This window comes from Siphateles boraxobius, unplaced genomic scaffold, assembly GCF_051911475.1.
Source record: "Siphateles boraxobius isolate OS27281-9 unplaced genomic scaffold, OSU_SipBor_1 11, whole genome shotgun sequence".
Taxonomy (NCBI): Eukaryota; Metazoa; Chordata; class Actinopteri; order Cypriniformes; family Leuciscidae; genus Siphateles; species Siphateles boraxobius.
In genome coordinates, this window is record NW_027508711.1 from 10,136,364 (window position 1) to 10,153,177 (window position 16,814).

Consider the following 16,814-nt stretch of genomic DNA (forward strand, 5'->3'; position numbering starts at 1 on the left):
TTTGTGGAATGCATTATATTTTCTAAAATGCTTTCACTGTGAACTGAAGTGATATAATTGCTTTTGTGGAATGCATTATATTTTCTAAAATGCTTTCACTGTGAACTGAAGTGATTTAACTTGCAGGCTTTGACATCTGTGACATTCTAATTGAAATTGTAAAGTTATTTAACGAAAATAGCTGTATGTTCAACTTATGCAGATCAGCATCAAGATGATGATGATACATTGTGATTGGTCTCAAATATTTACAATACCTTATTTGACCAAATTGGTTAACATAAAGGGAGACTATTTGTTGATCAATCTCACTTATAATTCCATGGAATTTTCCAGATGCTATTGATTATGTACAGATCAATGAAGAATATTTTAGTATTCAGAACAAATTTAAAGCAGACAAGCTGGACATTCCCATTCTGACTCCAAAAACATTGCAAGCAATGTTATTCTCATATAACCTGACATCTGATCTACCTTCAACAAGCCATTTCAAAATCAAATTTAGTAGAATAGTACAGTAAAATTGCTATTAGACTATTCTATTATCAAAAGTTACACAAAGAAACAAAACCATATGTGATGATGAAATATACTGGGCAAATGCAAATAAGAAACCAATCTCACACCTTTGGCTTAACTTTAACTTTCCTGGAAGTGCTAAAGCTGACATTAAATTGAAGATTACTTCTGTAAACAATCTTGTTAAAATTCAACAGAGACAGAGCAAATAACTTTAAAATAGGGCTTGGACAAAGTCCTTTCTCAACAAGAAGAATGGTTTCCACTGTAGCGTGTGCCAGGCACAAACCGCAAGCTTGTTGCCCGTTTAGGTGTCTGCTAACTCTAACTTCTTAGACAGCGCAGTGAACACAATATAAGACCTACGAAGTTGGAATTATCATACATTTTTAATTAGCGTACTATTGCAATATATAATCATGTATTGTACTGCAGTTATCATAATCAAGTCCAGTGTGTCATGACTTGGCATGTAAAAGGAAAATTAACATGGCATTTCACTCTTTCTGTTGGAAATATGCTGGACAATATAGTTTGGGGTGGATTTAAGCCTAATATATGATTCTCATCTGTAAATTGTTGAAATGTTGGTGGATTACCAAAACAAGCCATTGAGGTTATGCATCACTCCAAACCATCTCCCAGCAGCCAAACAACGGATCATCTCCATTTTGGCAAAAATATTTAAAAACAAAATTCAATCTCTGGAGTCCCATAACAGAGGCATACAAAGGGACTCCCTAAACCAGTGGTTCTCAAAGTGGGGTCCGTGGAAAGTTTGCTATATATATATATATATATATATATATATATGTATTTTTTTTTTTTTTTTTTACAACATAAACATACCGGAGAAAGTGCAGGGCCCATCGTCATTACTCCCGCGTGTGTAACGTTAGACCAATGAACATTCGGCTTTTACATTACGTCAATCTACCACAACATTTCCCTCAGGCTTTAACTTCACGTCTCACAGCTAATGAATGAATAAATGAAAATGAAAGCCAATCAAACAGGCGCATCCCCCTGCTTTGACTTTGGGCCAATAGAAACTCTATTGTTACATTATGTCTATCTGTCAAAAAACTTTCAGAGTCTGAAAACGAAGTAGCCTGACGTTACTATACTATTCTACGGAGAAGAATCCATAATGGATAAATATTTTAAAAAGTTAAGTACTGATAATCCCAAACAAACAAGCAAAGTGAGGAAGTACGATAAAAATTATATTGTCTATGGATTTATTGAGAACAGCGGTGGGTAGCCGATGTGCGTTGTGTGTCTTCAGGTGTTAGCAAATGAAGCGATGAAACCGGCTAAACTAAAGCGGCACCTTGTAACCAAGCACCCGGAGTATATGGATAAACCGAGGGAATTCTTCGTCCGGAAAAGCGAAGGGTATCACCACCAGCGAACAAAACTGACTAATTTGGCCACAACATCTGAGAAAGCACAGAAGGCTTCGTTTTTAGTAGCCCAGCGAATAGTAAAATGCAAGAAGCCTCATACAATCGCAGAAGAGCTGATCCTCCCAGCAGCAGTCGATATGTGTGAGATATTGCTCGGGACAGAGGCAGAAAATAAATTAAAAAGCATATCCCTCTCCGATGACACCGTGAGCCGGAGGATCGGTGACCTGGCCGATGACATCTTATCACAACTTGTGGGGAGACTTCGTAGCTGTGAATTTTCCCTTCAGCTGGATGAGTCTACTGATGTGGCTAGTGCAGCACAGCTAATCGCTCTCGTCCGCTATCCGTGGGATGGATCCATTCTGGAGGACGTCTTGTTCTGCAAAGAGGTCCCTTGCAGGACAACGAGCGAGGAGATTTTCAAGATCCTAAATGAGTTTATTGAGTTTCATGAGCTGAGTTGGGGGAAATGTGTGGCCGTTTGTACTGATGGAGCAGCAGCAATGACGGGCAGAAAGAGTGGTCTTGTCGCTCGGATAAAGGCAGTAAACCCCAGAGTGAAATCGGTCCACTGTATGCTGCACCGACAAGCGCTCGTCTCCAAAGGTTTGGAACCAGACCTGCACTTTGTGTTGAGCACAGCTGTGACAGCAGTTCATTTTGTTAAGTCAAGGGCATTGCAGTCACGTTTGTTTGGGCAACTTTGTCGAGAGATGGATGCAGGCCATGACACACTTCTTTACCATTCTAAAGTGAGGTGGCTCTCCCGTGGGAAGGTGCTTCAGCGGGTGTTTCGAGCTACGCAGCGAGATTTCAGTTTCTGAGAACCTAAAAACCGACATCGCCAAGTTTTTTTCCGACCCCGAGTATGTTGCCAAATTGGCCTATCTGGTGGATGTATTCAACATTCTCAATAGCCTCAACCACTCCATTCAAGGACGCTATGCATCCATCCTTGACGCTAGCGACAAAATCACCGCATTCATGAGGAAAGCTGAGCTATGGAGAAGAAGACTTGGAGATGGAGTGACCGACATGTTCCCTCAACTCACTGATTATCTCAGTGCAAACAACATGTCAGTTGTTGTAGTGAGAGAGGTAGCCACCTCTCACCTCACTGCACTCAGGGAGCACTTCACTTCCTACTTCACGGAAGTAAACACGGATGCTTGGGACTGGGTGCGAGATCCGTTTGCTCCAGCAGCAACATGTAGCCTCACTAGTAAAGCAGAGGAGTTGGTGGACTTATCTTGTGACCGGACTTTGAAGGCCCGATTCCAGCAGGTGAGCCATGCAGACTTTTGGCCTTCCGGTCACGTGAGTATCCTGAACTAACTGCACAGGCCATGCAGATATTGCTCCCATTCCCTACCACTTACTTATGCGAGTCATCTTTCTCAACTTTGACTGCAATGAAGACGAAGTACAGAGCTCGTCTCCATGTGGAGAATGATCTTATAGTCTGCTTATCATCCATCACGCCAAGACTGTACAAAATATGTAGTGAGACAGGCACACCCATCTCATTAGTGACACACCATCTTCTTAATGTAGGGTACATATGCATCTGTTTCTGTTTAAGAGTATGCATTAGTGCAGGGCCTGAATTTGGTTTTGGAAAATAGGGGGAAATCCCCCTTTAGGTCATTCTTATGGGGGGGAATTTTTAATTTGAGGGGGGAGGTTTTTTTAGACAATTTTAAAAAAATACGTTTAGCTAAATGTTTTGCTCACTCATTGTATTTGTGTTTTTACAATAGGGTCATTTTTTTTAGTTTACACAACAAAAGGAAGCTTGATTTCAATCTTTGAATTAAATTGAAAAAAGTAGCACAAATAAATACATGAAATAAAGAGAAAAGTTTAGGTCTAACACTATTCAGAAATACTACAGAAACGGAAAAAAGTAATCAAATGTAAAATAACACGTAATAGTCTTTTAGTTAGGGCTGAACGATTAATTGCATTTGCGATATCGCGATATGATGAAATGCGATTTTCTAACCGCAAAAGCTGCGATTACACTGGTCATGTGACACGCGAGAGAAAAGCAGTCTGCAGATCAAGCATCAACTTGGCACGCTACGCATAGGTCTGGCATAGGCCTACAGGAAAGAACAGTTTATTTTTTATGTATGTGATATTGTGTTATTTATTCTCTCCAAAAATTCTGGATCGATTCAGAGAATTTCAGAATCGAGTCTGAGCTTAGTTTTTAAACACACATGCGTGACGACGCTCCGCGTGCTTTAGAAACAACCGTATTCTGCTTGCTTCTAATTTCTCTCTCTCTCCGAAAAATAAGCTTTCATAAAGTTCGGGGTTTAAGTGAATTCGTGAGTCGAGGACTTCATTGCACAGGTTTTGCCGCATTGATGTAACTCTTGCAGTGCGCGGTCTTGGCTGCCGGAATTTTCCTTACAAATGCTCCACAAAGGCATTATTTATGTCTTTTGGAATGCAGTTGGCTTACTATATATTAAAAATATGAAAATCACTGAGAAAGCTGCTTTCATTTTAAAATACTTACGCCCGCTTTGTGAGGAGTGCTCGTGCATGCGGCTGTGAGCGACTCATTGGTTAAATGTACTTGCATCTCAAAATGCTTTTGACGCGAAATTAATGTCAACACGGTCCGTTATATCTTAAACCAACAGGACAAACCACATTTACAATTTCAAAAGAGATATGTGCATTAGTGTGAATGCAATTTATCGTATAGGGGGAAAATCAATCCAGCTCTTGAATGGAAAACATTCAGACAGCCTACTTTTAAATACTGAAAGCACTCTTTGTTTATTGCTTGTAATGTTTTTTTTGTTCCTCTTTATTTACTAGCTTTTATATTTTGAAGCTATATTAGTTTATAGCCCATTTAAAATTCTTAACATGTAATTGGTTTAATTAAATATATATATATAAAGTGTGTATTACACATGTAATTAAATACATATTTTATGTGTTAAGATTAATTAATAAGAAAAAAATTAGATCGGATCATGAGCTGCCTAAAGATTCCCATCCCTACTGTACAATGATTTATTGCTTGTCTTTGTCGACTAATACAGAAGGTAAAGAACTTAAAGTAATCGCATTTTAAATCGCAATCGCAATATTGGTTAAAAAAAATTATTATAATAATTTATTATTATTATTATTATTTTCCATAATCGTTCAGCCCTACTTTTAGTCCTGTATAATTCGAATACATAGGCTATTAATCCTGATTCCTTACAATTAATGCTATCTTTTGTTGTTTTATATACAATAATGACAGACACATTTTAGGCTACTCTCACTTTAAGAGCTAGTGCACGGATCCACGTTCACATGTTGCGTGTAAAGCGCAGTCCGCGCCACTTTCTCTTTTAAAAAGGGCTCCCTGTTGCTAAGCAATCATGACGAGCCATGTTCTCCATGAAGACGAAGGCGTTCCAGCAAAAGACGAGCGCGCAAAAGACGTAACGTGAACGGCCCATACTGTTTTCATTACCGTGTCACATGCATTTTCTTTTTGTATTATTTTTTTAAGACATAACCGATTCTTTGAAAGGATACTCCCAAGACCGGAATTTAGACAATGTTGTGTGCTTTTGACCGTTAAAGCGCTATAATTCGCGAAAAAGAACTCAGTTTTGTTACTCACGAGCTGTTTGTTATGCGGGTTAAAATCGCTTGAATGTTTAAATAGGTAAGACTTAAAAAGACGCACAAATTATAAACATTAATGACGATGCAATGGCCCGATTGTGCAAGTGACATTTCCATCAAATGTCCCGACTCCTGAAACGCGAGTCTAGAATCACCTCCTGCAGCTGCAGCGTGATTTGCTTGACTTGTGTAACATATTTTAAGAGACAGTAAAGACGCGGCATGTGGTTTGTGAAAATTTTGTGTTCGCAGAACATTCTGCGAGTTTTGCATCTCGCAGAAAGTTTTAAAATGACTGATTTGATCTTATAATCTGTTAGGTTAAATTTACTCATAGGCCTACATGCTAGATTGAATGAATGTTTGCGGGAATTTCCCGCATTAGAAACGCATGACCTGCGGGAATGATTAAAATGATGCGCAATACCTGAAATCCCGCACCGAAATTGTTCCAACCTCCTCTTTCTAACAAAAAGTAAGAATTTGTAATTTTTATAGCATCTACAAGATCTTATACATTTATTTCAAGTGTAGCTAACCATTAGTGATGCACAAAAATAAAAATTCTGGGCCTACAGACTTTAAAAACATTTTTTTTTAATAAGTTGTATTAATATTACATTTTTTAATAAATTTTACAAAAAATTGCAGCAATGCTGAGAATTGAATGTGTACTTGTGTCAGACTGTAATTGATAAAAACACATTTAAGAATGAATTTCCAGTCCAGTGGAATTAGAATATATCCAAAAGCTTTTAGAGTAAAAGAAAAGCAAACTGTCGATTAGCTAGCAGCATATTACATTTATCCAAAAAAAGGAAAAAAAACATCACTATGCTAAACCGCAACATTATGTTTCGCCACAAACAATTACACACAATTTAACAAAAGCTGCCTGCACCTGTACCAATTTATTTATCAATGTGGTACCACTGCAAGGACATACAAAGAAGTCAAACCCAACATTACACAATGAATGACAATGAAAAGGCCAACTATATCATTATCCACCTCCTTTCAGCTGTATTCATGCATGCTTAAAAGATCCCTTCAGCTCTGGCATCCATTACATTACAGAAACTTGACTGCGGGGCTAGCCTGGTTAAAACCAGACCCTTCTCAGTCGTAACTGAGTTAGGGTCTGGGGAAGGTTCATTCACAGCTCATTTCCAAAGGGGCGTCACCAACGGACGTCGCTCAAATGCCTCTGTAAGCAATTGCATAGACCTTAAAACCAATCAGATCGATCGTCATCTTGTAAAGCCCGCCTCAACGTTTGTGATTGGTGCCTCGATTTGGAAAGATTGAAAATGAGCTTGAATGGGCTTTTCGCCAGACTAACTTGCAGAGCAAATCTAAATATGCCAGAAGTTCGTCTGGGTTTTCCCAGCTTGTTTGTGCAACAGACACCCAGAAGAACAGGGAGTGAGAAAAATGATGAGTAGTATAACTATTTAAGCAGTTCTTACAGAAAGCATTACATTAGAGATGCACTGATGTATCGGACGCAGATTTTTATCAGCTGATTCTTGATCAATTTAGAAACAGCAATGCTCCACTAAATGGGGCAAACACACACACACAAAAAAAACAGTAAGTTCTACGGTTAAAATGTTCCTTGATACCATGGATTAGGAAATGTATTATTAAACATGAGTTAAAATGTAATGCCCATGGGTTCGTTTTCACCAACTATTGCAGTTTTACCTTTGGACTTAATAAAAATCAAATCATTGTTTCTGGGTAGGCCATGGGAATGTCACCAAAAAATTTGAGATAGACTTTCAGAGGCAATTTTTGTCTGTTTTTTCAACTTGTTTGAGAACCCACAGCAATTCATCAAAAGGGCATGTTAATAAAAACAGTATGGAACTTTAAGATACAGCTGTTGTTTGGTCTTTGGATGATATAATGATGTTACCAGCAGATAAATAGTAATTTCTGTTAAGTCATTTAGGAAAAATGTACACCAGTGTTTTGAGATGATCACATTGGTAGCTATTTTGCAGACCAAGTAAAGCATCCTTTTGCTGGTTAGTCAAGCAACAGGATGCTTTATATATAACATTACTGTTGGAAACTTTCTATTATGTCATACAAACTAACCATTTCTGTCAGTCAGTCAAGTTTCAGTTGTGACCATGCATGCACTAACGTTTTGAAAACTTGAGAAAAGCCATGCAGTTTTTCATTGGGTTTAGCTGGACTAATATTGACTACTTATGATGTTTCTCATCAATTTGCAACATAAAGAGTGGCCATCACTTGAAGAGTAAATCATCTGAAAGATTGAATTGAAACTCATTCATTTTCAGGTGAAGAGCACTGACGGATAAAAACAAGGCCCACAGGTACTACTAAGGTCATTCGGCGTTGTATTTTAGGGTTGACAGCTGAATCGTCAAGTTAGTAATTAAAAAAACAACAAAAAAATACTAAAGTGTGTTGTGATGTTAAGGTTGAACGATACCGTTATCCATTCACCACATGAAATTAAATCGGTGCCTTTAGCTAAGCTAATAGGCTAATTAGCTAGCATGTATAACGGGCCTGCGAATCGTTTAAATGTATAACATTTAAACAACAAAAACTCCACCGTTATACACACACATAAACAGATATGACATTTGGAAAAATGGCTTCAGAGACCGTTCATGCTCATTTGCTGCTAACGTTAACTAAAGAGATGTTTTAGCAGTAACTTTATACCACTGACGGCAAGAAAAATGAATCTGATAAAGTAGTGGGCTGTCTACCTAGTCAACATTTTAAAGCGTTATATTAAGGTAAAATGCGCCTATTGTGCTCCAAAATGCTCTATGGCATGCCCAAAGAGGATGCCTTAACGTTATGCCTAAGTAAGTTAACGTTAGGCAGCTCACTAGGGTTTGAAACACAGCCCAGAGAAGAGAGAAAGAGAAGCGTTTGGATTGTGTAGATTTAATAGAACACGTTTCAATGGGAAGGGGTCATAAATAGGTTTTAAATTGAGAAATAAGAGAGATCATACTGTTATTTTAACCGTGTGGTGCTCGTGATCAGCTGAGGGTGTGACGTCACGGGATCCGCACCTTCATAAATAACGGGCCTCTGCATCGACACACAAGATCTTTAGAAAGCAAAAGCCCGGGCATACTCACGCTTTATCCACCAACTCCCTGACTTTCCACATATTCAGCATCTCGGCGCTTTAGCAGGGGCTCTCCGCCTCGATATCTCGTCGTCCAGTCCGCACTAAAACACAGGTGGACTCGGATATCTGTTACCGATAATAACAGAATCCCTCAGCCCCTTCTGCCTCTCCAGCGCTAATCGAGCAGCAGCACAGCGGAGCGGACAGTTACTACGGTGACGCGTATTGTGCGTCAGGATGGAGAGGTCGCGGGCATGACGTCGTATGTGGTCATCATGGGAAATGTAGTTTTTCAATAAACGTAACGAGCCAAGTACTTTTTTTTTTTTTACAGTCTATGGCCAATTAGCTACAACGCAAAGCACTTGTATTGCTAACCACCGAAAGGGGTCATGAAATGCAGTTTTAGATTTTTATACTAGGTTTCTCCAGGACAGGTAAGTTTAAACGTTTGGCAGAAACAGATCAGGCATATTCTTTATTTCTTAAGACTTTAAAGATTTTAAATCGAACTAACCCGGTTAGTATGGTTATACTTCACAGTGGTAACCCAACTGAATGATAGGCTATATATATTTAATTTATTTATTTAGAAATATATGGATCATTTTTGCTATGCAGTGCATTTTGAGATCTGTACACTGTAAACATAATATGATCAATAAGTTATGACAACATGTTTTTACATTGATTTAACTCATCAAAATAAGTTCGGCAATTTTCAACTCATTTTTAAGTCAGTTTAATGATGCAAGTTAAAATGATATTAACATCCAAGTTGATTGTACTTGAATTTAAGGCAGCACACATATATAATATAATATATATATATTATTTTTTTTACAGTTTAGGCTACCTTAAAAAAGGCATTTGTTATAAATATTATATCAGAAGAAAGAAAGACATCAAATTTTCTGTCACTCATCAGCATTTGTATTAGAAAACCTAGACTAAGCTAGACCTATATGGTTATAAATTATACTTTTATTATTGTCAAATAAATACAAGGTTTCTCCACATAAGAATACTTTAATTGTCTTTCTAAGTTAATAATACCATTTAATAATATACGCAATACCATTTCAATACCAAACCGTACGATTTTCACAATAAACTGTTGACAAACTTAAACAGAATAAATGGCGCATCAAAAAGAAAAGAAGATTAACAATATTCACTGAAAGATAGTGTTTGATCAAAATATGTGTGGTGTATGTGACTCATATTTAAGTTTAGATGAAATGCATGGACAGGACCATTTCAAATTAATGTGAAGATTTTCAGCTCTTTTGCAACTCCAAACATTATTTATCTTGAGTATTTATCTCAAGGCCCTTTTCATTTTTATTATATTTTTCTATATTGCCTTCTAACCATATGCTTGCAGTTTAACACGTAAGTGTTTATTTTATAATTCATACCACATCAAAAAATAATGGTCTTTATAGATTAAAAAAAGATATATATTATGGTGAAAAAACATAAAATTGTCTCTTTATTTTAAGCTGTATTTCGTGTTATAAGCTGTATGATCTATAAGCATTTCCCAGATTTATATTTACACTAATTATATAAAACTAGTCTGTAAGTACACCATATTATACAAATGATCTAGATCTATTTCCATTCAAAGGGATGGAAACTGATAAGAAAAAAAACATCAGGCTTAAAAGATTCATTATTCTGTGGTTTCCTCTAGTGGACAACTTTAATAAGACAGCCTTTATCTTTCAGTTGAAATTGCTGAATTTGCTATTAGCCTCTTGAGCATCATAAATTCGTGAAACTATAGGCATATTTGCTCAGAATTACTTCTCAGTATGTAAAGAGATTTGAGAAGTTATAAGACATATAGACATAATAGTTATAATGGGCCATACTGGACACATAAGGCCTTTTTTTAATCCCCTAAACAGTTAAATAGATAAAAAATATTTGATAAGTTTTGTCAGAATGGTCTAGAGAGTTTGGTGAAGGTCTGACAAGACATGTTTTTTTTTTTTTGCAAATTAGAATGGAGGATTATGATTTAGATCTTATTAACGATTGCTCGGGCTTCAAGCAAGGATTAAAAAATATAAGAATTTTGATTCTGTCTGTTATTAGCTAAAATGTGAAGTTGGTTATAATAGCACTACCTTGTGGATGATTTTCACAAAATTAGGTAGGCCCTACACATTCATTTTCACAAGATGTACAAATATATCTATTTTTGTAACTGTAGGCCATTCAGATTCTGTGTTAATAGCTGCAGAAATTAGATTTTTTGAAAGCATTCAAGTCATAATAGACTATAGGATGATAAGACGTCCAGCAAAGAAGATGCATGTCAATTTTCAACTTCATGGATCATACGTTTGAGGAGTTGTAATGTTTTTTTAGTTGTAGTGGAATTTTACAAAAGCCTTGTGTCTTCGTCCTCAGAATGTCCTGTTGTCTTTGTGTGTTAAGTTTTTTTAAGCTTGAAGATTGCGTTCAGCAGCTGTAGGTCAACTCCTAAATGGCTGTTGCCTGAGCAACTAATTACCTTATTCAAAATTTAAATGATTTTGATAACTTTTTGCCAGCACCATCCCTATAGCTACTGCGTACCTATTTTGGTAAAAAAAAAAAAACCCATAGGAGTTCAAAAATGTAGGCTAGGTTTTTAGGAAAATATAAAATGGTGGAAAAATGTCATAGGTGGAAATGAAATCAGAGATATACATTTTGTAGTGCTTGACTCAAGGATATTATATAGGGATTCCAAAGTTATGATAAAAAAAATGCAAATTCTTTTATTTTAGAGCCACTTAGAATCAGGCGGGTGTGTGTCTGTGCACCTGCATTTTGTGGACGAACATCATTTTGGTTGTGCTTTGGCTCTGCGTGTGCTTGAATATGGTTTCTCCTACTGCTCATAAAACATTCACTACTAGGCTTAGGATATATAACCAGTTTAAATGGAAACTATCTCAATCTGACTATAGCTGAAGACATTACTGTAGCTTTACCCAGCGTCAGGGGTTTAAGGCCGCGCAATCCAGTTTGGTTCAGAAGACCCAATAACAATGAAAACAAATGTTTATTAATGCTGTAATATATGTGTCCCATAGCCGACACAAGGCCTCTTAAACAAGGCTCTTGGACTATGAAGGCTCCCTGGAACTTACTGTGGGGCCCTATGTGAATATGAAGGCCCCAAAACCTCTTATAGAACTATTGTCCCATCCTGTTTGAAAATATATTTATTAGAACCAATCTTTGAGCTAATTTTTTGTGTGCACTTACTCGTCCTCCCGCTCTTTCTCCCGTCACAGACTTCGCTAAACCACGTCCCCCTTGCCACAAGTAGCTACATATGGCCTGTCTCACCTGTTGAGTAATAAAAACGCCACGCAGTTGTAAATTAGAATATTCCAGATTCATTAACATTCGAACAAGGTCAAGAAAACAATTCATGTGCGATCGCACTTGTGAAGAAATTTTTTTTTGTGCGAACAAACACGAAATGATCCACACAATTATTAGAGAATGAGATAAATTGTCAGTGGGATTTTCCAAAGTGTACAAAACGTAAGTATTTTGTGTAGCTAAGTAAGTTATGCAAGTATTTTAATTTCGTATGAATTTAAAACAGACTTCAAAAAAGCATACATAATTTGGAAAAAAAAGTAAACAAGGTCCACCACTAACCCCACCCCTAAACATACAAAACGAATTAAATTCTATGAATTCATATGAATTAGCTATCAATTTGCCAACATACAGTATATGAATTGCCATGAAATTGTGTTGAACTCTGTTTGTTTCTTTACTTATTTACATATTTTCCCATATTATGTCATGCGGCCTCATGTCTACGGCCAAATCCACATACAGCCATCCACACTTTTGCATGATAATTTCTTTAATAGATTAATATATATATTTCATATGTATCACAGAGTTTGTGAATTGCAAGCATTGTGCCAAAATCAGGAATTGTGTTTGACAACAAGTTTTAAGTTGCAGATAGTAATAGCTAATACATGTTGCTCATGACTCTGGAAAGTGGGACAAAGCTCACCAAATGTCTCTGTCAAAACTTAATGGACATTTGCAGTACACCCTTCAACAAGAGGACGCCTAACAACAGCAGTCAAAAACAACATCAACGCATTCAGAAAACACTGTGATCCTTCATAGCCCAAATATAAAATGGCAGAAAGGAGCCATCCTTGAAAGTCTGTTAATCCTGCAGCACTTTGGCATCCTGATTCCATCATGCTCATCTTTGTGATGGACAGCGGACATCTGCGAAGGTTAGGCCACCCATTTCCTGATGTCATCTCCAATTCAGGGTCCATTTCTCAAGAGTCTGCGTCATATTGCCTCCATGTGTGAATTCCAGTGAAATGCTGAGATTTTAAAGATGGCCTTAGACGGAGATAAAAAAGGCAACCTTTCACATAAACACATGGTATAAATAAATCATTAACCTGATGACAATCAAACGAGCAAGAAACATCGATTGTCTAGAGTGACAACAGACACAAGACGGCACTTAATGTCCTCAAAGTCTAGCACTCGAGGGAGCTGAGAGACCATTGTTGGCAGGCAGATTTGAAGTCTAGATGAGGATGTCAGGACACTCAGGAACCATTTGATCAGATTAACTAAAAGGAGTGGCAGAGATTGACAGCTGAGGCTGTTTTGTGGCTGCCGATAAAGTATTCAGTAGTGATGCGGCCATCGGGAGGGGTAAAGTGGTAAACAATGTCAATGGTAGGCACTTAGACGTGGACCCACCGACTGAGAAAGTGCTGTGGCATGTAAAAGCTGTGATGAGGTGTGAGATATGTAGATGGCCTCTTGGCAATTTACTCAATCGCCTCTTTGAACGCTTACCTCTAGGTCTTGAGTTTTAGCACAGAATTGCAAGTTAATTTCTCTGTTAGCGGGTTGGAATCTGTGGACTAGGTATTTACTGTGCTGATTTGAAATGGATTTAATCGTTGAAATGTTGTAAATGGAGCTGAGAGTACTTTAATCTTAGCTGAAAACTCTTATCAAAACTGCACAATGGGTGTCAAATATTTTGTGGAAATTTGCTTGGCTTTCTGCAAAGTTATCTCTCTCTCTCTCTCTGTGTGTGTGTGTGTGTGTGTGTGTGTTTGAAGATTCCATGTGCCTGGCTTTAAGGTACAAATATAATTACACCTAAAAGTCCAGCCATTTAAAAAAAAAAATGTTGGCATCATTTAGCTTTCTTTTTTTTTGTGGTTCATAAAAAGAAGATATAAAGAAGGTTGGGAACCAAACAAAAACAAAATATCTTCCTAAGAACATCTTCTTTCGTGTTCCACAGAATAAAGAAATTTATACAGTTTTGAACAACATGATTGGGAGTAAATGATAACAGAAATTTTATCTTTTGTTGAAATATCTCTTTAAAGATAAACATAGCTGGCATTCATGCATTCAGCACATATGCTTATTTCTCAAACCAAAAAGAAACATAGAAATGTCATGATATTATTTACATTGTTACATTATATTGAAATTCAAACTATATTATTGTAATTATCATTACATAATCATTAATAAATAATATTAAGAATTAGAATACATTATATTATTATAATTTTAATAAAATTGAATCATGCAGTATTATATAAAAAAAAAGATATATCAGCCAGTCATGACAGCAACTCAATTTCATTAGTTATCTGGAGATGGTCAAGGCGGTCTGTTGAAGTTCAAAAAGAGCATCAGAATGGATGGGGAATAAAGGTTATTTAAGTCACTTTTAACGTGGCATGGTTGTTGTTGCCAGACGGGCTGGCTTGAGTATTTCAGAAACTGCTGATCTACTGGAATTTTCACTCACAACCATATCTAGGGTTTACAGAGAATGGTCTGAAAAAATAAAAATATCCAGTGAGTGGCAGTTCAGTGAGTGAAAATGCTTTGCTGATGTCAGAGATCAAAGGAGAATCGCCAGACTTGTTTGAGCTGATAGAAAGGCAACAGTAATTGTAATAACCACTTATTACAACCGAGGTCTGCACAAGAGCATCTCTGAAACACACCTTGACACACTGTCAAACCTTGAAGCAGATGTGCTACAACAGCAGAAAATACACCGTGTGCCACTCCTGTCTGATGAGAACAGGAATGAGGCTATATACACAAGCTCACCAAAATTGGACAATAGAGGATTGGAAAAATTATGCCTGGTCTGATGAGTCTCAATTTCTGCTGCAACATTAAGATGGTAGGGTCGGAAGTTTGCGTAAACAACATGAAAGCATGGATCCATCCTGCCTTGTACAACGGTTCAGGCTGGTAGTGGTGTAATGGTGTGTGGGATATTTTCTTGGCACACTTTGGGCCCCTTAGTACCAATTGAGCATCGATTAAACACCATACCTGAGTATTTTTGCTGACCATGTCTATCCCTTTATGATAACATAAAGGTGTACCCACAGTGCATCCATCTTCTGATGGTCCTCCACAGTCATCAGATCTCAATCCAATAGAGTACCTTTGAGATGTGGTGGAACGGGAGATTCACAATCATGGATGTGCAGTCGACAAATCTGCAGCAACTGCGTGATGCCATCATGTCATTATGGACCTATTGTCACAGAGTCAGACACAGCCTCAGCACCAGACCTCTCTGCTCCACCCACTTGTTCACAATAACCAGAATTCTTGTCAGCAAACCCTTCCATATTGTTCCTACCTGAACTACTTACCTGAACTACTTACCTGAACTACTTACCTGTACTACTTACCTGACTACCTACCTGTTACGATTACCTGTTATGATCACCTGTTGCGATCATCTGTTACGATCACCTGATACGATCCTCTTCAGTGTTCTGTCATCTTCTATCTTCTTCAGTCATCAACCATCCTGTTTACATCTACCAGCACCTGCAAAGATAAGAACTATTATTCATCGATCAGTTTTTACTACATACTGTATCATTTGACTCTATCACTCACCTGCTTGCATCGCTTGTTTCCTGCTCATTACCTGCAATAAACAACCTGTTTGGAAGTTACCAGTGTTTGCAGAAGAATGGAGGAATGCAGCGGGTTTCTATTGAAATGCTCACTATTTTTCTAGATGCAGCCTCAACTTCCACAATGATCGAAGTGAAAATTGCTTATATTTCCCTGCTGACAGGACGAGCTTTGCAGTGGGCAAGATCCATCTGGGAGATGAATGGCCTCGTGACCAGCTCGCTGACGGCATTTACCACCCACTTCAAGGAAGTCTTCGGTCAAACGACAAAGCTTGGATTACTACAAAAAAGCAGAATTCTTTTATCCGACCAGCCTCCCACTGAAAGCCATCAGCTTACATTCTGGGGAAGGAAAACACGACTGCCTACATTCAAAAGGATAAGAGAGAAAATGCCTCTTCTGGTTCAAGAATCTACTTGCTCCACAAACTGCCACAGACTTTTACAAAGAATTGCAGTTCTTGAAACACAGTTACTTGGGGGACTACCAAACCAGACGGAACACAAAGCAGAGCTTCGTCATGGACGCCCTCAGCATACAGCCGGTGAGTCCCATGAATCTAGTGCTCCTCGACAGGCCATAATGAGTGTAGAGAAACAAGCATTGACTGATCAACATACTAATCGATGGCACAAACAGGGAACAAGACCCAAAGGCACCGCCTATACATCTTGTGAACAGATTTGAAGTATTAATGAATTTGGGTGAGGAATCCCCAGACGTGATGAATGTGATCGAACAAATATCGAATCAGCCAGTAGCTAACACTGATGCTAACTGGCGCTCAAGGTCGAGCAGACAGCGGCAGTCAGCTCAGAGCGCAGCTGAGCCCAGGACTCTGATAGTGGGTGACTCCATGATCAGAAACATTAGTAGCAGGACTACAACTACATGCTGTCTTCCACAAGCAACAATTTCTGATGTAAAAAAGGAACTACAGAACATTCTGATGAAACATGAGACTGCAAATCAACTTATTATTCATGTGGGAAAGAATGATATTCATAAAGAGCAGTCAGAACTCCTTAAGAAGGATTTCAATGAACTGTTTGAAACGCTTAGAAGACTGAAAGTTCAGACGTTCATCACTGGACCAC

At 37.8% G+C, this 16,814-nt stretch overlaps 1 protein-coding gene across 2 annotated transcripts in view; it reads right to left on the minus strand.

Annotated features, from left to right (window-relative positions):
• clint1b (clathrin interactor 1b) overlaps window positions 1-8,952 on the minus strand; it is a 40,004-nt gene extending 31,052 nt beyond the window's left edge. For both annotated transcript variants that reach the window (XM_077196105.1, XM_077196094.1), the window contains exon 1: window positions 8,726-8,952. In XM_077196105.1, the coding sequence (XP_077052220.1) occupies window positions 8,726-8,766 (41 nt within the window). In that variant the 5' untranslated portion in view covers window positions 8,767-8,952. The remainder of the gene's footprint in view (window positions 1-8,725) is intronic.
• Window positions 8,953-16,814: the final 7,862 nt, after the last annotated feature.